This window comes from Mixophyes fleayi, chromosome 7 (assembly GCF_038048845.1).
Source record: "Mixophyes fleayi isolate aMixFle1 chromosome 7, aMixFle1.hap1, whole genome shotgun sequence".
NCBI lineage: Eukaryota > Metazoa > Chordata > Amphibia > Anura > Limnodynastidae > Mixophyes > Mixophyes fleayi.
The window spans coordinates 96,496,251-96,518,247 of NC_134408.1; the positions used below are offsets into that span (position 1 = coordinate 96,496,251).

The 21,997-nt window shown below is 42.0% G+C and overlaps 1 protein-coding gene across 3 annotated transcripts in view; it reads right to left on the minus strand.

Moving 5' to 3' along the window:
• Positions 1-7,063: 7,063 nt before the first annotated feature.
• The window catches only part of RAPH1 (Ras association (RalGDS/AF-6) and pleckstrin homology domains 1), a 136,442-nt gene continuing 121,508 nt past the window's right edge, over positions 7,064-21,997 (minus strand). For 2 of the 3 annotated variants that reach the window (XM_075180185.1, XM_075180186.1), the window contains 3 exons: positions 17,919-18,039; positions 14,708-14,850; positions 7,064-12,659 (listed from right to left, as the gene is read on the minus strand). In XM_075180185.1, the coding sequence (XP_075036286.1) occupies positions 10,674-12,659; positions 14,708-14,850; positions 17,919-18,039 (2,250 nt within the window). In that variant the 3' untranslated portion in view covers positions 7,064-10,673. Of the gene's footprint in view, positions 12,660-14,210; positions 14,281-14,707; positions 14,851-17,918; positions 18,040-21,997 lie in introns of all 3 variants that reach the window. The other variant, XM_075180187.1, reaches the window with a different exon arrangement.

Sequence of the window (21,997 nt, forward strand, 5' to 3'; positions counted from 1 at the left end):
CTAGTGTTTCTTCGTCCAACAGTCAGTGCTCTCTGACGGAATTGGATGTGGTCTGAGCCTTATGGATCTATGTGGATCGCTTATCTTCAGTTCGCAAGACAGATCTTGATCCTGTATGATGCTCAAAAACATGGCTGGCCAGCCACAAACCAAACTATAGCCAGATGGATAACAGCTATTATTAGCAGGCCTATGTTTCTCAGGGGTCTCCAGTTCCTGGGGCATCACGGTTCACTCCACTAGGTTGGTTGGTACTTCCTGGGTGCTGGGGCACGGGGGGGCTCAGTCAAACAATTACAAAGCCTTTGCTTTGAGCTGTAAACCCCCTTCTCTCTGCCTTCATCACATTGTGGAGTCTGTGTGACTGCCAGACCAACTTCTTTGTTCAGATTTAAAATAACACAACAAAAAAACTAATTTTAACAGACCTCCAATCCAGTATTTGATGCAATTCATATGTCAAATAGCTGTCACTGCCCAACAAACAGCCCACTCATCTATATGAAAATGTCCAGGCGGATGCTGATCATAACATGCAACATTTATTAAATAATACCTTTTAAACAGCCCGTGTTACACTTAACGTGGCAGTCTTCAGCAGTGTGATATTAAGCGGACAGGTCCGTCATACAGGTGTCTGTAGTGCAATGCATAAACCACTCGTGCTGTAGCCAAGAGTTTATTTTGTGCCCTCGTACTGAATATAAAACTCGATCAAGGCACAAGAGAATCTTCCAAGATGACACAGCATCAGAGCTGCTGTGTAATAAATAGTGCTAGGCCACACTGTCTAAACCTCTCAGTGCTGTGTATGCGCAGACCAGGGACTCCCTGCATTTAGCATCACCAGGATCACTCTATTTTATAGTTAATCTTTTTAATGACTTTTCTGGCAAGGAAATGGGTTATGTATGGGCAAACAATGTATGAACACAACCAACTTGTGCCCAGTGGGGCTAATATTAGGAATGCATGGACTGTGGTACCCATGCATGAGGGTTTTAAGGGCATACCTCTCAACATTCACAATCCTGAAAGCGGGACAAAGCAAACACCCAATCCCTGCACTCAAATTGCCATATTTGGTTAAAAATGCACACGTTTCCATTAACTCCTGTCCTTCTGTTGTTTGTGAATCGAGATGTCCTGCCAAAATTGGGACAGTTGGGATGTATGTAAGGTGCCCAGCTGGCACCATGCTGTGCCTACTATACATCTCTTCCGCTATCTTTACTCCTCTAGGACCAACATTTGTGCAGCTTTCTTCCATGTGCTGCTGGCTCGAGGTGTGTGGGCCCCTGAGGATGATGCAGAAGGAGCACTCTCTGTGTGCGGTGCCGCTGCAGGATTCAGACTACGCTCCCTGCTTCCTCCAGGCTTCTCTGAGGCTGTCTTCTTGGTGGTTGGGGGCGGATTAAGTAGCATCAGGACTGGGCAGAGACGCCAGCTCCCACTGTCTCTAGCTTGGGCAGTCTGGCACAGTGTGCAGGTGGTGAGAGTAGGCAGTGCTGGTTACTATTACACAGCAGAGATGATTAGTCTCCTGTGATACAAATGCTTATTACACTGTTCCTGTTCCTCTACAAAGGTGGGAGGGGTGCAACTTGGGAACTAGTTGTGCGATCTACCAGTTTACAGATGGCGATAAACAGCTAGATTGCAATCCACTGTTTGGCCACCTCTGAGTTAATGCACTGAGCGAGGGCCTTATGAAGATGTCAATTTATTTAAAATTTGCCATGTCCTAATGGATTAGAAATTATTGCATTGACTGGCACCTGGTACAAGTAATACAGCAAAGTACTTGCAAAGGATTCATCTTTCAGTATGGCAGGGGTGGGTGTATTGTTAGATCAGGAAGTCCAATGTTACAAATAATTTGTATATGGGAGCTGTTTCAGAGTGGAATGCAAGTGCAAGCTTAATTTGCATCTGAAAAACTCTCACGTATTTATGACGTATTCAGAGTTGAAGATATATCCACTTGACAAGACACGACCCTCAGATACGTATGTCCAACTTGCTAACATGTATAAAACCCTTTTTATTTTATATGTTGTGAACACAGTTACTATGAAGCATTTAAACTTGAATAAACTGAACTATACAGCCATCTAATAAGCAGAGAGGCGGATAGGCACGTATGCCTTACCACAAATTTTCCCGGTAGACCGGTGCCCTAATAAGGCCGCCTGAAACTAAGTTTAGGAAGGAACAGGAACTGGCGAGTGGGGGTGGAGGCAGGAACGGGAACAGGTGATTGTGGGAACAGGGAGGGATAGGAACAGGTGAGTGGGAGAGCGGGGAGGAATAGGAACAGATGAGTGGGAGAGCGGGGAGGATTAGGACCAGGTGAGTGGGAGAGCGAGGAGGATTAGGACCAGGTGAGTGGGATGGCGGGGAGGAATAGGAATAGGTGAGTGGGAGAGCGGGGAGGATTAGGACCAGGTGAGTGGGAGAGCGGGGAGGAATAAGAACAGGTGAGTGGGAGAGCGGGGAGGAATAGGTGAGTGGGAGAGCGGGGAGGAATAGAAACAGGTGAGTGGGAGAGCGGGGAGGAATAGGAACAGGTGAGTGGAAGAGCGGGGAGGATTAGGACCAGGTGAGTGGAAGAGCGGGGAGGTTTAAGAACAGGTGAGTGGGAGAGCGGGGAGGAATAAGAACAGGTGAGTGGGAGAGCGGGGAGGAATAAGAACAGGTGAGTGGGAGAGCGGGGAGGAATAGGAACAGGTGAGTGGGAGAGCGGGGAGGAATAGGAACAGGTGAGTGGGAGAGTGAGGAGGATTAGGACCAGGTGAGTGGAAGAGCGGGGAGGAATAGGAACAGGTGAGTGGGAGAGCGGGGAGGAATAGGACCAGGTGAGTGGGCGAGCCGTGAGGAATAGGAACAGGTGAGTGGAAGGTTATGTATTAATCTGTTGTGTGTGTGTGTGAGAGTGACTGAAGAACCCTATATCCTAACACAATCAATCTATCACTGGTATCTGTACATCGCTATGGTAGCTGCATCTATACCGCAGTTGCTTAACTGTTGGGAAACATGCATGTGCCAGTACACCTATTTTCTTATTTGACCCAGAGGTGGGGAGAGATACAGAACTGAAGCAAAGTAGTTTACCGAAGAGTATTACATGTAATGAATTGAGGATAACACCATACAATCCCCACCCATGCAGGGGCTACAAAATAGTGGCCAACATTAGATGGCATTAACTGAATAGGTATTGAGGCAGTACAAGTTCCTACGCCACGTTTGATAAATATACTCCCTCACGAAAAGGTTTGAAGTCTTCATTGGTGAAATTTACAGTTGGAGGGTTAGCACCGATAGTAACCCATATAGTGTATATTTGATGCAAATATACTCTATCAATTAAAAAAACCTGTAACTTTAAAACTAAAGTTGAGAAGCCTAACTGTGTTTTTAAACACCGCAAATGGTCAAAACCCCTCATGGTGCAACAACACAGTATGCACTCTTCACAGAAAGATGTGCAGGCTCACTGTCTGGCTTTCTGACATTCAGTCCACTGGTTACCCAACCGGTACATACATACTTGCCCTGCTTAATGAGGATTAATATAATTTTAATTTAAAGCTACAATGTCATTTGAAGTTTTTTTTTTTACTTTGATAACCTGTGTAACCCTCTCACTGTGTATGGTGGGGGAGGGGGTCCATACCTAGATAATGCTGTTCTTGCATGGTGGTGCAGTGCAATAGACTCCACAATAAGTTGGGCGTCAGACCATCACAATCACAAAATAGAATTGTTTATTTGGCTTCTCCAATCCAGCACAATACGTGCTGCAAATAATTAAGACCATATATACAACTCCTGCACAAATCTTAAACTGTTCAGTTGCCAATATAACAGTTCGCACTCCTTACTCCTCTTGCACATTACTTTTAAAATTGTTCCTCAGTGCACATTATTAACTCTGTTTACTTCTAAAATGGCACCTCAGTAGTTATTTTCCTCAGCAGTGTTTACCTTTAATATTGTTCCTCAGAATTATTTGTGCGCTGCCAAGAAATGCACTGTCAGCAGTGTTTATTCACACTACCTTAATACTGGGTTCAGTTCTCTAGGACACCCGGCATCAGTCCTGTCAAATATCCCTCAGTTCCCTTGTTCCCGCAGTCACTCTCCTATCAACTCTTTATCTCTCCGTTGACAACTTCAATTTCCTGTTCTCCTCAAAAGCTTCTCTTTCCCCCTTTGCTCAACTGCCTATTTCCACTGCTATAATAAAATGCTTCTGCTGTGATCAGCTGGTACAACCCTACTGTTGCTATACAACAGACTCCCAGTCCGAGAGGAGCAGAAATGCCTTGCGACTGAATACATAGATATCTTGCACTACCTCTAGACCACCACTCTCCAACTTTGTGTACTGCTACCATTGATCAGACACTGGAGTGAAAACTAGGCCAGTTGTGAGGGTGTTCTAGTGTAAATAAATAGTATAGGAGAGAGTAGGTTCTAATAAAAAGGTGCTTTTCAGAGTGCTTTTTTAGAATTCCATACTTGGGTAGCATAGGAGAAGTCTTGTAAGTGGCAGTGAGAGGTGATTGAAAATATTCTTCACTCCCTGCACATCTTCTTTGACAAAGGAGGTTTCAGATTTTTGAAGGGGTGGTGATGTTGGACTCTGTTGGTTAGGTAACTTTATTTGGATTCTGTAAGATATTGGGAGCCGGTGTGGTTATTAGCAGAGAGGTGTGGCGCAAGAACAAAATCACTCTATTTATGTTTGTCCCATAGGCCAAAGCTAGAGACATATGGATAAGAGGAATGCCTGATAGGTGGAAGGAGCAGCAGTTGAGGCAGGAGAGGATGTGAAAATGGATACTAGTAGTGGTGGCAAATTCATCTCAAAATAGCAGAGATGCAGTAGGTCACACAAGATAGAGAAGGGAAGAGTTCAGAGAAGTAGAGGTAGATTTGGTTACAGCAGTGGTACTGGAGGTCAAATGAGTGAATTTGTTCACCAACAGAAGAGGTGTAGTGAGAAAATCAGAGCAGAGGACACAGAACAGAGTTCATGACACGAAGAGATAGTGGAGATGATGTGTCAGAGATGCACATTGCCTGCTTGGCAGTTTTTGCTCTACTGATCTCCATACTGCAGAACTGCAAAGTCTCAAGTTCCTCAAATTCTAAATTTTCAACAACAAAATGTATTTACCATTAAAAATAATCATAGAATACAGAAAATTGCACATAATGAGGTAAAATGGTCAAACTGAGGTCAGTGTGCCACCTTGGCAGACCTACTTGAAATGTCCACAAATCGGGGCTGGAGGGCTGAGTTCTGGAAGGAGATAACAGTGGTTGGCGGGCCATGTTCTGGGAGATGGCAGTGGTGGACTGTTTTATGGGAGGAAATAGCAGTGGCTGTTTGGTTGTTTTCTTGGAGTAGTTGCTATTGGATTAGTGTGCTGTATTCTGGGGGGAGATGATAGTGGGCTGTGCAAAAAGATTATAGGCTTTGGTAATGTGCATTCTGTTAGTAAAATGTGACCATACATGCTACAATTATGATGGGCAATCAGGCTGTTAAATTGGCTGCAAATCAGTTTGTATGTACCAAACAAGTCAAAACACAGATCAGGAACTATGAGATGTTGGACAGGATGGATGACAAATGTGGTTGAACAATGCTTCCATTTAACTGTACATCTATATGCTGGCATCAACTGCGTAATGAAGCCTTGCCTAAATCAGGCTTTTTGGTGCAAGCCCTGAACTGCTAGATCTGTCAAATTTGGCCACACACATGTAATTAAGAATGAAGCCCTTAAGCTGAATGGAGATAAACATAGCTGCTTGTCACGAAACAGGACATGGACATTAGGGGTTAATGTGCCAGGAAGTTGCTGCTCCCGGATGTTAGGGGGAGGAGTGAAAGGAGGTTTTCATATATATCCCTGGCTAGGCATTGCAACTTCCTTTTGCATCAGGATTTCCCGCCCACCCGCCCAATTTTATTAAGTTAGGATTAAGTTAGGTTTAAGTTAGGGATGTACAAATAAAGGTTGGGCAGGCAGGAGAGCTTTTTCAATCAGTGACTAATTCACACGGTGCTACCGCTGATTGGCCGCACGTCACTGCTCCTTTCGAAGCACCCTGGCTCTTGGTACCTCTGTGCGAGGACCCCTTGACCTGCACTGTGCGCGTACGTCTTGGGGAGCCTAAAGGGGAGTGGTCACGATAACGCCAGATTTAGCAGCGGCCGATCGTAAAGGACTGTGATGCCTGGGACCAGTGGTGAGTGCCTATGGGCCATACACTGTTTAGTTTTAGATATTAGTTGTTAGCTGATTGAATCGCTCTCGCCGCCACCCTTTATAGGTAAGAATAAATAAAATAAATAAAAAGATTATTTTATTTGCCACTACAAAGTTGTCGTGTCTTTATTATAGTTAAGTTTTAGAGTGTTAAGATTAACATTATTAATGGATGGTGTAAAGCTGAGGGAATCAGCAGTCTACAGTTTATCAGATAGACTGCTTCCCAATTCACAGAATATTTTTCGTGATTAGCATGCTGATTCTTGTGAAAGGCAGTGACCTGTCCACTTGTACAAGGACAGGGCTACACATGACAGAGGCAGTGTCCTGATGTTTGAGGGGTATGGAGGCAAGCCACAAACAAAGTGGGATAATGGAAAGGTCTCAAACAGCAATAAGTAGTTATATGAAGCTGTCAAAATGTCAAAATGGAAACAGAATGAATGTGGTGTCAAAGGCAAAATGAAGTACACACATCCAACTTTGTCAAATGGTCTCAGGCTGTATGTAATGCCCGTGGTTTACTCTAAATGAATAGTTGTGACTTGGACCCCTTTATTGCAATATTGAAAAAAAGAGCATTATACCATTTATCTCTTTATGCTGTTTTAAACCATGATTTTTATACAGCCCACATAATTTATAGCTATAGCATAGCAGTGTTACATTTTTAATTTTTCACACCACTTGCTAAATCTTCAGGGTAAATAATATTTGTTATCGATATCAGAATGTGAGTGTGAAACCTTACAAGAATACGCCTACCATTTTGTCATCGTGTCCATTTATTGTATATGTCTTGCAGATAATTATAGCAATATTAAATGGATATGCAGGGCAATAGGTCAGAGAGATTAAACTGTATAACAGTGAACATAGAATTAACATTTTCCACAATATCACTATGTCCAATATTTTTACTTAAAATTACATACAATAAAAATAATTCACTTTCAAAAATATCTTAATATATCAATTCAGTTGCAGTTTCAAGACTTATCTTTATTATGTTCGTTTATTTACGCAGAACCCAAATATGCATGACTAACCTTGTACGTGTAACGTACCAATGAATATTACAGATATTACCTAAATCCCCTTTTATCTATAAATTGTTCCTAAAACATTAGGAATGACAAAGTGTAATCTACAGTAAAACATACTTCTGTAAAGTTCTTTGGAAAATGATTTATCTAATACAGTGTTCGTGGTTATTTACCAACAGTGTAAAAGGGCCATAGCCATCAATCAGCATAATTAAGCTAATTAAAGTTTTCCGCTTTATTAGTAAATAACCCCAACTGTTATTTATGTTCATACTTAAATGTTGATCAAGAAACCGTGGACTTTTCAATCCCCATGGTTATAATATAGTAATGCGATGCGCTGTCGAGAAAAAGTTGCATTTAACATTCTCTAATACAGTACATATGAAAAGTTTCCTATGTTTGACTTTTCATTTCAGATATTAAAAATGTGATTTGTTTCGTGGTGGAATCAATATTCAGATGCCGCTTTTACACCATGTTCACCTACAGTAAAATATCACTTCGGCTAATCAGGATAACAAAGTAAATGAAATAATTTGCTCTCTGAAAACTTTAACAATACATTAAACACCACAAAGATATTCTCATACAGCGGTCACTTTTATGTTAGCTAAAGTTTTTATTCAAAAGAAATTAAAAAATAAATGTAGCTCAATATGGCAATATCAATGCATACTTATGTATTCAAACATTCAGGGTTGCCACGTTCTCTAAATATAAACTACATCTATTTTTACTTAAAAACTAAGCAAAATATACATAAAGACAACTTGACCCTTATTTGTATCAATCCGATTACTTCTTAATTAAATATCACATTTATGAACACTTTTGTAGGGCAATGTTTCTTTACTTGTAACTCAAGCAGTAAATATATTTCTGTATATATTAAATAGCGCACTGTGTCTGTAATCTTGATATTTAGGCCACTTGTGTTGAATGGATGGAAGGATGGGATCTATAACAAGGGGTTCACTAAAGTGAAACAAGTACTAATGACACCAAAATAGAAAATCTCATATATCATCATTCAGACAGCAGCTTTGGTAACTGAAGTACATACTTACAAAGTACTTAGTAGGGGGGAAAAAAACAACACCTTAAAAACAATGACCTCAAGTCATTTCTGATTTAAAATGCTGTAAACCAGTGGAGGGCAACATAATATATAATTCATAAGTCCCAGATGTGGCCTGTAAGAAACATATTTGTAATAAAACACTGGAAAGCAAAGACTGCATTACATAACACATATGTTCATACAACTCAAACTACAGGTATATATTAATGTCTGGTCATGGCTATTCATGCAGTCCTTTACTTGCTATGTAAGCTGTGTAAATTCATTGTGGTGGAGCTATGGCACCTGCATTTGGGGACTTATTTCTGCTTAGGACAAAAGTGAAATTTGTAATTGCTCCAAGCTGACCACCAATACTCCATATAATTACATAATGGACTCAACATACATTAACATTACTTTCCTTCACCTACTTGAACCAAAGGACCCTTCTCAAGCAGTTTTTATTTGTGGACATCTGGGGATAACCAAGCTCTAGAAATCTGGTGTGTTCACTAAATAAGTTAGGTCTGCATCATGCTTATAAGGAAATATGTTATTGCTATGTGTAGCCCATTCTATTATGGAATCACTTTAGTATATTTACGAATTGGGGGCCTGATTCATTAAGGCATGCAAAGCGAACGTAAATTAATTAGGCATACACACGACGGTAATTACAATCGGATCTGAAGAAACTTCTTTTGTTGAATATGGTTCTAGGTAAACTCTGCTTTGACAAACACAATACACTACAGGATACTTCCAATACATATGTGGAATATAAACTCCCAGCAGAACGCACAGATAAAAGAAAAGAAAAAGAAAAGTATTCAATCATTGTAACCAGTTCATAAGAAGTAAGAAGTTTTTTTTTCCCCATGCAATACATCTATCATGATGTTATTAATGTCTACTGTGCATAAAATGCATTTTTACAGTTGCTCCTGATTGCAAGCACATATTCTAGCATGCATATGTGACCGTCCTCACTACCAATCGGCACTTACCCCTGGTATCTAGTGCAAGTGAGTAGACAGAAAAACATGTACCTTTGAGATGCCCAGAGCTTGAATTGGGTGCTGCTTTGTGTGCTCAAGCTGAGCACGCTCTTACTGCACATTGACTACGTGAATACGCCAATTCCCCTTCTGCCCTTGAAATTGTAGGCTGTCGTAAGGGTCCTTTGCAGTTAAAAATTAATTGGATGTTGAAGAGTTCACTGGTGTACAGTCCAGTTCTGGACAAGTACAGAACAATTTTACTTAAAATACGGCATGTTTCCTTAATGAATCAGGCCCTGGGACTTCAGCTAAGCACTCAAACCACAACGAAAGTAAAGAGTTCAAAACATATTAAAAACAAAGCTACAAACTAGTAAAGACTAACCAAAATAAATGCTGATGCTTTTATAGGAAGCTAACTTAAATTGCTCTCTGAATATACCCATAAATAGAAAGCATCACTTTACCCATCAAGAATGTTATGCACCAGCATGTATTTGCACATGCTCCGGTAAGATCCACGCTTTTTAGTTGTTGCCCAGGTGAACAATTACAGTGTATATATTATAAATTGTTGTTACATATTTGCAGGCACCAGCTGTAAAAGGAGAATTTAACATAAAGAGGAAGGAGTAACTACAGAGATAAGTAGACTATTGTGTGATGAGGAAAATATTAGTTGCAGATTAAAACACTTCTGATGAAAAACCACAATGCACATATTACAATAGCACCCCTTTGCTGTTAAGGCATACCTCAGTACATAACTTACTTACTGGCCCCTTTGGCTGCACCAGGTTACAAGCTGATAAAAATAAGGAAATGTCAAGTGTTTTTAAGAGCGAGGACTTGAAAATCTACTGCACCAAGTATCAAGTTTTAGTATACTATTCTTTACTTTTCACTGGAAACAGACATAGTGAAATAAAACATTCTTGTCATCTTTTATTGTACAGCAGCTATAATATTAATTACAGAATTATATGCCTATTGTAGGAATACATGCAGAAACACACTGCACACCAACATACACTACAAAAAGGTTTCTTTATATGTAGAATATGAATTATATTTTGGTCCTGTCCATACTGGGGACTAGCTATAGATCACCAGGAATTGTTTCTGCTCACCAAAGGAAGTGCACAATGACCCTTCTCCCGATACGGCATTGTTTGTTTGGACATTATGATACAAGGATCCTAAATTCATAGTACATTAGTCAGCAAAGTCTGAAACTAGTCAAAAAAAAAGTTTATGACATGGGTTACCAGTCTCTAGAAAGTTTGGTATTCTGGTCTCTTTTAGGTGGGGCTGGAGGTGGTCCCCTTCGTAATGTTGCATAGCCTGATAAATGGCTGCTTCCATAGCAATTAGCTTTCTGATGGTCACCTAATAGTTCTGGTGGTGGTGGAGGCAGTACCATGTCATCCATAGTGGCAGTGGGTTCTGGCCTAGATAATCGCGCAGATGACAAAGAACTATGTCGAGTAATAGATTTTCGCTGCAGAGTCTTGTTTAGGTCAGCAAGGAACCCAGGCTGTACACTAAGGCCTGGTTTAGGCGAAGTTGGTGCTTGAGGAATAACGGGAGGAGGTTCCGTCATTTCAGCTTGCATTAGCTTCATGCTATCATTCCGTTTCGGCCTAGTAGGGGGTGGTGCTTTCTTTACAGATGATTTGGACCATGTTTGTGGCTGTGGGTTCACTACTGCCACCTTTGGAGAGGTATTCCCAGAAAATAAAACTGGCAGGCCATCTGCAGGTGGAGGTGGAGGGGGTAGAAGCTCAAGATCAGCCGGTGGAGGTGGAAAATCAGATTCAGAATCAAATGGTGGAGATGGAAACTCTGTAGTGGGCTCTTTTGCTGAAGGCATCATCTGGGCAGAGAGGTTTCCCTGCTGAAAAACCATGGGCAAGTTTACCCCTGAAAGATTAAGTTTAACCGGTTTTGGTGGGGCTGCTGGTGGGGGTATTGACTCTTTAGATGGAGATCCAGGAGATTCTGCAAATTTGCTGACAAGGCTGTCGACAGAGGACTTCTTAGATTCATGGTATTCAGCAGAGCTGTTGGATTTAATACTCGAGTTGCGCTGAGGCGTAGGTGGAGGTTTTTTGCCTCCTGGGCTTGACGTCTTGCTTGCTTTTTTAACAGGAGAACCAGTTTTGTCTGGTGTTGGAGAAGGTGGTGGAACAGGAGATGTTGGAGGAGGAGGTGGAGGTGGTGGTGGTGGAGGCGGAAGTAGTGCTAAGCTACTCTCAGGTGGAGGAGGAGGAAATTCAGGTGATGGAACAGAAAATGGCTGCCATTTTGGTTTGGCTTTCACAGCTGGGGGAGATTGAGGAGCAGTGCTTGGTGTTGCTGGCTTGGGGGGCTGAGTATCTGAATGAGATGGGGGTGGGAACTGACTGGCAATTTGCTTAACCGAGGGCATGGGAGACTGTGGGGAGGAGAGCGGCTTGGCAGAAAAGCTTTGCTGTTTTGGTAATGTTGGAGGTGGTGTTGGACCTGTTGGGATCAATGGTGGTGCTAGAGGCTGTTGAGGGTGGGAAAGCGAGAAGTGTAACTGCTTTTTGGGTGCTGTAGGAGGTCCCAAAGCTACAGTTGTTGGTGGATTAGTAACCGGGGCTGTAATTTTACCAACAGATACAAATTGTTTAGTTGGAGCTTGGAATGGAGGTGGTGGAGGAGGTGGAGGAGGAGGGGGAGGGGGTGGTGGCAATGGTGGAGGTGGAGGAGGCTGAGCAATTTGGACATTATTCTGTGGGACTTGATTAATCTTTAGAGCTGGTGGTGGCGGTGGTGTATACTGAGGTATGGATGGTGTACATGGGTTAGGTTTTAGCATTGCCATGGCAGAGCCTGGAGGAGGTGGCGGTGGAGGGGGAGGAGGTGGCGGTGGAGGAGGAATAGCTCCATTTGGGGTGACAACCATTTGCGGCTTTGCACCCACTGTGGTGTGTTGAGTCATTTGACTTGCTGATGGTGCCTTAAAGGAAGGCCCTGGGTACTGGGCAGCATTTTGCAACCTGGTGATTGTACTGTACTTAGCAAATAGTATTGGGGTGGATTTGGATTGAGTGGGAAGTGGAGGAGGTGGTGGGGGAGGTGGTGGTGGAGGTGGTGGTGGTAGAGGAGGTGGTGGTGTAAGTGGTGAAGTTTGAGATGCAGCATGTGGAGAGACAGCTCTTATCTGGACCTGTGATTGAGGAGTCAGTGAAGTTAAGGGACGAGTTAAGGTCTCAATCCGAGCCTAGAACAACAATAAAAACAGACATGAATATAACTGGATATACATATATATATATATATATATATATATATAAATATATAGTGGTTATACAAACACCACAAGGAGACATAACATACCAATTGGTTAAAACTGATAGAGAAAACAGAGGGACGCAGGAGAATAGAAATATTTGTGAATATATACAGTTTGAAGGGAGATATATTGCTTTAAGAAATAGCTATAACAATGTGCAGTATATAAACAGTTACTAAACAGGACCAATTTCCAGTACTTAATCATAACAACTGTTGGACAATTTTTCAGTATAAAAGATACAATAAAACAGAAAATTAACAAAGGATATGGGAATGTGAATGGGCGTCAGTAAACATTACACAAAAGACATCTGCTGGCGACAGACAACATTAAAAGGACAACCATGAAGTGAGTTGGAGAGTGGTAAGAAGAAGCAAGTTAAGCAGGACATAGCTTCAGTTCCGATATTACTAAAGAAAGTCCTAGAGAAAGATACAGCAGTTCTTTCGCCAGTTATAAGGAGAAGAGTAGCCCCTTGTGTCCCGGTATAACTTAACTTTCTCTCTACATATATTTGCCTCCTGAGACGTAATCCCGATGTATTCAGGTTATTTCATATCTATACAATACAGACATGTAATAGTTTATTTCTTGCCTGGATGCTGAAACTGTGTCATTCTGTGCCTTGTGTTGCTAATGGAGTGTATATATCTATATAGAACCCATTGGGAATAAAATGTTAAATGTAACAAGTAATTTGTGAAATGAAACAGAATGAATGGATGGCAAATAGCTCTAGGTAAGTATCAGACCTACTGAAACAAATAGAACATTGTACAATGAATTCCATGGAGGCATAAGTAATTGTACAAAACATAAAAGAACATTAGTTTCACACACCCTTTTGTTAAAGCTTCACATTGTACAGAGAAGCATCAATGCCGTTAAGTAGTGGAAAATATGTTTCTCTATGTTCTTTCCATAAATTGTTTCGTCAGTGTGACATGCAGACTTAGCAAACATACAGAGGCTTGCAGTGTAATAATTTATATGTTCCTCATTCGGAAAGGGTTATGGCAATCTTAAAATATCCATACATGTTAAGATCAGGACATTCTGGTTGATCACCGGAAAGCATGGATCAGCCAATGACAGCTAAAACATAGAGATAGCAGTAAGTGGCAGACTTGTGTTTCAGCCTAAAAACATTGAAATCCAGATATCTTTGAAATTCAACTATTGTTGTCCCCCTTTAGATTTCTTTGAAGCCTCACCTATGCTTAAATTTCAGGCCAAGTTGGTCTTAATCGTCCAAATTTGCCAAGGAGGTTGCCACATGTGTGGCCACCTTTAGACTGAAACAGAATTAATTTACTGGACAAGAAAAAAATTAACCAGAAGCAAGGGGATTTTGTGTTAAGGTATGTTCAATATTTTTAAGAAAGGATTAAGGATTCTTTAGAAAGTTAGTCTGGAGGATTCCAGTTAACAACATCCAGGTTAAATGTTTTGTTTTTTTTTCAGATGACCCCTGACCTTAATACTGCCCCGTACAAATCACTGTGGGCTTGATGGCCTTAGCAGACGTGGGCTTCACATTTGGAACCTGGGACAATGAGGCAACAGGAGAAACAGGAGCAGTGAAACAAAATGCGTGGCGACAGAATAGCAACATGATGCAAATGTGTATATGCTGACTTCATTCAATAGGATTCACCATGTTACAAATTTATTTCATACTTAAATGATGGCAATTTGTTAATTAGATTAAGTCAAATACAATTTTTTTTATTGACACAGATTTTAGAAATGTACTACAAAAACTTACCCAGTGGGATGGCCACATAACATAACAATGGGGAATGATTTTATGTAGAAGTGATGGACACTATACATTGGTTTACATTATGGAATAGGAAATCAGGTATAGGGCACAGAAAAGGTAGTTTAAGAACTCAGCATCCTGTTAATTGTGCAGCCAAGCTGCTCATGCCTTAGGTCTTTAAATGGGCATCATTTGCAGGTGCTGCTACCTTGCTGGACTCCTCCAGCTGGGTCCCTCTTTTCCAGGCTTCAGAGAAGATTGAGCTCACGATGCTCTGGGAACGTACATGGCAAGTGGCAAGCGAGTCAGAAAGTCCGCTGTCTGATTGGTTTGAATGGTTTGACTGGGATTCTGTATAAAGAACACAGATACTAAGATACTTCCACATATACAGTGATACGATTCCATCAGTAAAAAACAAAACAAATCAATTCATGGCCAGGTTTTCTTGAAGTCTGCACACAAAACATTTATCTTCCGTTTTAAACATACAGGAATGTTTACGTCCAAAGCTAGAATTGTAAGGCCCAATAGCCACTTGTTACTAAATGAGCTAATTACATGACTAGACATTCAAAAGGATTCCAATAATTTATAGTGATAATGAACGTTATACATATATTACTTTCATTTAGCTGCCCTTTAGCCACACAGGGTTTAAAGTCACAGGATAACTTTGGAAGGGTTATGTTATATTAGCCAATTTCGGTCTAATTCTCATTTTTCAAAATACCCAGGGCCGTACTCAAGGATGTATAGGATCAGACATGGGGACCTGATCTCTGTAAATGTTTACCATTTGGCCCCAATATCCTTGCTCAATGCTAGAGGGAGGTGTAGGTCACTAGAATGCTATAGTTTCAGTTATGCAACACAGTTCAACAAACTGAACAACATTTGAGGACAACCAGCAATCTTCATCTGCTACATCCTGAAACTGCATTTCTCAACTTACGACCCTGGACAATGTAACTTTCTGATTTAATTTCTCACCTTTTTCTTTTATTTGCTTAGTTCCCTTGTCACTCATTCTCAAATCACCATCAAACTCCACAATATTTACCAAACTGTTTTTCTAACTGCATGGTTTTCTTACTCCTTTAACTATATTGCCCCTCATTAGTACACTCCTTTCTAATTGTCAACGACGTCTTCCTTATTTTCATTCTTTAACTGTAATATCCTCTACCTCTGGGCACAAAATAAGACCTTATACATCTTATAATAATCTTTCTACCTCTGAAACATTCCGTTTCTAGCAGCTAGTGAAATACCCATAAAATCACCCATCCTCATCTTTATTGTGATCCTGTATGTTAGAAAGCCAGCAAACATCAGACAAATCACCTATACTCCCTCATGTTGAACATGCTTTAAGTGCCCTATAGAATGTTTGCTCTGTCTGTAACAGACTAACCTCTGTCCTTTCAAACAACCTCAACCTTCTGGCAATAACAGAAAAATGGTTTACAAAATTAAACACTGCCTCACCTGCCTTTATTATGGTGGTATCCACTTCACCAACACCTACAGAACTGGTCACCGGTCAAACACCTTTAGCGTCCACCTGCATTACCCAATACCTGCTTAGTTGCCTCATTTCTTAACCTCTGAACATCATCATGGGCATTATAAATATCCCGCTTTATGATGCATATTCTCCCTTTGCTTCAAAAATTTCACTCTAACCTCCTCTTCCAGTGGACCAGTTCTTCTACTTATTGTGATGGCTACAGCCTTGACCTTGTTTTATCCCGACAGCTTATGATTTATTTAACATGCCTTTCCCTCTCTCAGACATTCACCACTCCTCATCTCCTTTATCCTCTGTGTACGCTAATTCAACTAAGAATCTTCATAACCATAGAAATCTCAGTTCTATTAATTTTCAACAACTTTGCAGCTTTAACAACTTATCTTTTATTTTCCCCATTTGTTTGCTTGATCCGGCAGTACATCTTAAATCACACCCTAACAATAGCCTCTGATCAAGTGGATCCAGCTACTTTTCCGTCTCAGTATTAACCTGAATCTCAGCTGTGATGCACTAAAGAAATGCAGGGCCTTTGAAAGCATGTCCCTGCAAAGCAGAACTTTGTTGGCTATAGTCTCATGGCTTCCCGATATATAATGCAGTACACCACTCCAACCAAAACGGACAGTGCCACACAAATAGACTTCCAACTTATTGGACCTTCATCATTAAGGCTTTTCTTCCCAGCATTTCACAGAGACTGGAATGACTAAAGTAATTTCACCGGACCTTTGTGCTGCATTTGACAAAGTCAAATACTCGCTTCTCATACAGAAGCTGCATATACACAAGTCTTCAGGTCTTCATGCTACAGTCCTATCCTGGTTTACATGCAACTTGTCATACCATTACGTATGTATTTTTTTCCTCTGGATCTACATCCTCTCTGCTTTTCTATCAGTTGAAGAGCACCAAGGCTTGGTCCAGGCCCTCTGCTCTTCTCTATCTGTACCACTCCTCTTGGAAAACAAATATCTTTTTTTATATTTCAGTATTGCCTATATACTGATGACACCCACATATCTATATCCCCTTTGGATATTTCACCATCACTGTTGGTCCACATTATGGAATGTCTTGCCATTTTATCTTTGATATCCACACTAGTCTTTCCACCAGTCAACAGAAGCTACCTACCTAACATCTCTATTTCTGTTGATAACATGACTATAACCCCTACCCACTCAAGCTCATTGTTTATGTGTCATCCTTGACTCAGAACTGTCCTTTGTTCCATGAACCTGATCTGTATTAAAATACTGTTCTGAACATCTCAAGAATATATTCACATATGCAGCCTGACCCCTCCATTCTGTCCAAGGTCTGTGACTCTCATACACACTGATTACTTGCTCCAATTTCAGTTACAGGCTATCCCTAGAATTAATATTGCATTGAATACTGTTTTTTGGGAATGAGGATATTTTCAGGAAGCCAGTTTAGGTAAAAGTTACCCTGAGAAAGACAGCTGGTAGTGGTGGCGGAGTTGTAAAAGACAGAGAGAGGGGACAAGGTTGGAAGAAAGAGAGAGATCATAAGGTTTTGACTGGAATAAAAAAACCGCAAGGAAGGGTGACTGGGAAAAATGGAAGGAGTAGATTTTACAAACTAGGATCCATTACAGTCTCTGCTTTATAGCAGCTACCACAAGAACGGACTCTATTTTGCAAATAGTTGTAAGACTAGGCTTTGTATTACAATTGGGAGTAGGGGTGTGATGGGAGACCTATTTTTGAGGAAGCCAAAAGAATTTAGTTGCTGGCACAGAAAATACCTAAATCATAATTACTAAAGCTAAAATGTGTAATAAATGTTACATTGTTAAGAAGCTCCTTATTAAAAAAAACAAGCAAACACAACTTTACATAGAAGCCTTCAAATTTACCTGGTAAACTAGAGGAACTAGATCCAGATTTCATGCTGGAACTAGACAAAGATGTCCAGTCATAAGCAGCTTCTGTCCTCTTCAAGGCTTCCTGATAGTTGGTGTAGAGCTGCTTCCCATACTAGAAGGGAAAAGGTAATGTCATCTGGTTAGATACATGCTGACTGACTATTCAGTTTACATTATGCATGAATACAGGTAGTGGATAAAAGACGGAAACACCAATATAAAGTCACTTAATAGGGTATTGGGCTATGTAATTCTTTCAGAAGAAAGTCACTCTATTGGGCGCAGCTTCAGAATATCCTATAAATGAGAAGGCCATGACATATCTAAATCATCAGTGTCATGCTCATTAAATCATTGGGCAACTGCATATGCTTTGTGGATTGGGGTAGTGTTGTACTGGAAGACACCTGTCATGAAAGAAATGCTGCAAAATGGGGTGATCTGTCCATTAAATAGAGACTAGCATTAATCTTCCCTTCAAAGGGAATGACCGCACCTAAACCAAGCCAGGAAAATGTGTCCCGCCATATCATGGAACCACAGAACCCTTTGCTGTTTGAAACAAGCACTCATGGCTGTAGTTTATTTTGTTTTGCACCAGAGGTGCATTTGTCCATTCACAGAGAAACACATAATGAATCCTCCTTCACCATGTTCTCTGCAAAGTTTTTGTTTGGAGGCTAGATTTGATAAAATTGGCTGCTTGTGCCAATGGTTGAAGATTGAATTCAATTGATATGCAGTTGCTCACTTATTTTGCCTTATGCTTTAAATTAATACACTGATATCACAATCCTCTATTTTGTGCTTACAACCACTGTTGACGTTTGATGATGTTTATTTCCCTTAGGCACTGTTGCTAATGAAACATTAGCAATTTGTGCTGCCTAGGACACCAAAGCTTATGTAAGTGTGCCCCAACAAGCACCACTCTTGCAATGTCAATGAGGTCTCCTCTTTCAATCATGCTAGTCATAATTATAGCCAATCAGTATTTTAAACATAAGCCTAATCACTCTGGAATAGTATTTGCTTAATTAACACATAAGGCACACCTGTGTGGAAATCATTGCTTTCAACATATGCTTGAAGTCACTTATTTACCCATTTATGTACTGTACTGTACATCACAGAAAAACATACAGTAAAACTACAATAAATGTGCCCCTCCTCCCTGTGGTTTAGTGTGTATATGTATATTATAGAAAAACGGCAATCTATACACCAGATTGCAGAACACAGTCTGGAGTGAAGCATATACACTTTTCAGCCACAACATTAAAACCACCTGATTTTTATTATGTAGTTCCCCCTCGTTCCACCAAAAAACGGGATTTATACTTACGATAAATCTTTTTCTCTGAGTCCATCTGGGGGACACTCCTTAACCATGGGGTTGAGTCGGGGGGAGGAGTCTGGCACCCAAAGAGTTAACTTTTTTCAGCTGACAGCATATCACCCCCGCCAATTCCCACATACCTCAGTTTGATTACAAAAGCCATTAGGAAGATAGGCCAATCAACCAAGACACCCCACTCAACAGAGGGGGGAGTGGAGACAAAACAACGAAAAGACGGGGGGGGATCGGAGTCCCCCAGATGGACTCAGAGAAAAAGATTTATCGTAAGTATAAATCCCGTTTTCTCTTTCATCCATCTGGGGGACACTCCTTAACCATGGGGACTTACAAAAGCAATCCCTCTGAAGGGTGGGACCGCTCTGATCTCCTTGCACGCAGAACACTACGGCCAAAGGAGGCGTCCCCAGACGCAAATATATTAAATTGGTAGAATTTCGTAAGGTATGGACCGAGGACCAGGTGGCTGCTCTGCACAGCTGGTCCGCCGTGGCTCCATTACGAGCCGCCCAAGACGCCCCAACCGACCGGGTAGAATGGGCAACAATACGTTTCAGCACAGGGAGATTAATACTTTGGACATAAGCCTCCCTGATAGTCAGGGTAAGCCATCTGGCAATAGTTTGCTTAGATGCTGGCCCTCCCCGTTTGGAAAAGTCAAACAACACAAACAGAGACTCTGTCTTACGTATCTTTGCAGATCTCTTTGTTCTTCTGTTAGGTCCTCAGCTGGTGGTTGCTGGACAAGAACCAACCTCCTCTACTGGTACTTTGAGCACGGGAATGCTCCGCTGGGATGGGACCCTGCCCAGGGTAAGGTCGCGAAAGATGTCACCATCTTTCCCAGCAGCCTCAAAGACCTGGCTACTGACAGCCTCTTGTCTGACAGGATTCTGCCTGTCCACTCCATCTAGGACCTCAACTTGTCCTGTGGAGACAACCTTCTGCTGCGTACCAAGTCCCTCACTAGTCTCAAGAAACTCATTCTTAGACAAGGGATTCTCTGTGACCCTTTCAGACTCTAGAAGTACGGTCATAGACTGAGCAACTCGTCTAGCCTTAGCACCCTGAATGGGTGTGACTAAAACCTTTTCCCTTACTGGAAATTCTAAGCCTGTATAGCTTCGTCTGAACGAAGCAAATCGACAGCCCTGAGCTCTTTCTGATTTGACAGAAGCCAGCGAGGTAATTTTTTCCAAAACCTGAGGTGAGCTGGTCCCATGAATTCTATCACGATATTCTGGACCTACTCGTCTACCGAGGACCCTGTCTGCTGCCGGGCAAACCCAAGCAGCCATCCTCCCACCCCACCCTCTGGTACCAGAGGTGGGTGGTAGTCATGCTGCTGGTCTATCCGGCAGCTTTGCGGATGAAGCTCTCCGCGCCACAGGGGCAAAGGATGACCTTCCCCTACGGGACTGTCTCCTGGATTCCACGGCCCCTGGATCGGTAGTCTGGCCTCTGCCAGACCCGCCCCCGTAAGGAGGCTGTCTGAAAGAACTAAACCTAGGCCTAGCCCTAGGTCTTGGAGTATTTACAGGCAAGGACGTCTTCTTGCCCCCTGAAGCCTGTAAAATCCAAGAGTCTAATTCTGGACCAAATAACATCCCACCCGTATACGGGATGGATTCTAATGATCGTTTAGACTCTGAATCCGCATTCCAAGCCCTTAACCATAACGCCCTTCTAGCTACTACAGCTGTAGCTGAAATAGACGAAGCTATGGAAGCCGAATTATGGGCCGCTTCATATACATAGCCTGCTGCCTCCCTTAGCTGCATGGCCAGAGGCAGTAAATCTGAATCCTGCAAGGCAGACTCTGACTGCCCTGCCCAGACTTCCATGGCCCTAGCTACCCAGGTAGAGGACAATGCTGGCCTGAGGCTAATACCGGCGGCCGAGAAGATCGACTTCAGCAGGGATTCTAATTTCTTGTCAGTCGCGTCCTGTAAGGTCGCTGACCCGGGTACAGGTAGTGTAGTCTGACTAACCAATCTCGCCACAGGTGTATCTACCTTTGACACCTGTTCCCAACGGGTCATATCCTCCTCATGAAGGGGATACAATACGCCAAACTTCCATGGCATAGAGAACCTTTTATCTGGATATTTCCAAGAGGCCTCTACAATATCCCTCAACTCAACTGAGGGAGGGAACCTGACCACCTGCTTAGAAGCCTTCTTAAAGAGGGAGCGGTCCAAAGACTTCATCTCCTCTACTTCAGCAAACCCCAGGGTCTGACTAACTGCTCTTACCAGATCGTACATACCCTGGTGCCTAGAGTTTCCTTCTGACTCTATAATGGACACATCTGAATCGTCCCAAGAATTCCCTCTCCTCCTCTGAGGAACTCTCAGAGTCTGACACTGACCACAGCGCTTTAGCTGTTTGTCTACGTCTTTTAACACTACACTTGTGTCTGGGGTTCTCCAGTAGATGGGTAAGCCGGTCCAGGCTTTTAGCCACCGCTGAGCAACCCACCTCTCCCATCTGGGAAACCCCCGGGAGGGCTGGGGAGGGAAATACACCGACCCCTGGGGAAAATGACTCATCTGTCATTCCTACTGTTATACCCTGAGAAACCACAGATGTAGCTGGGATCTCAACTGGTTTAGATAACAGATTTACAAGGGTATTAAATCCCTGTGTTAAGGCAGCTGCCCACTCAGGAGGATCTACCGTTATGGTGGAGGTGTCTATAGGCTGTTTCACA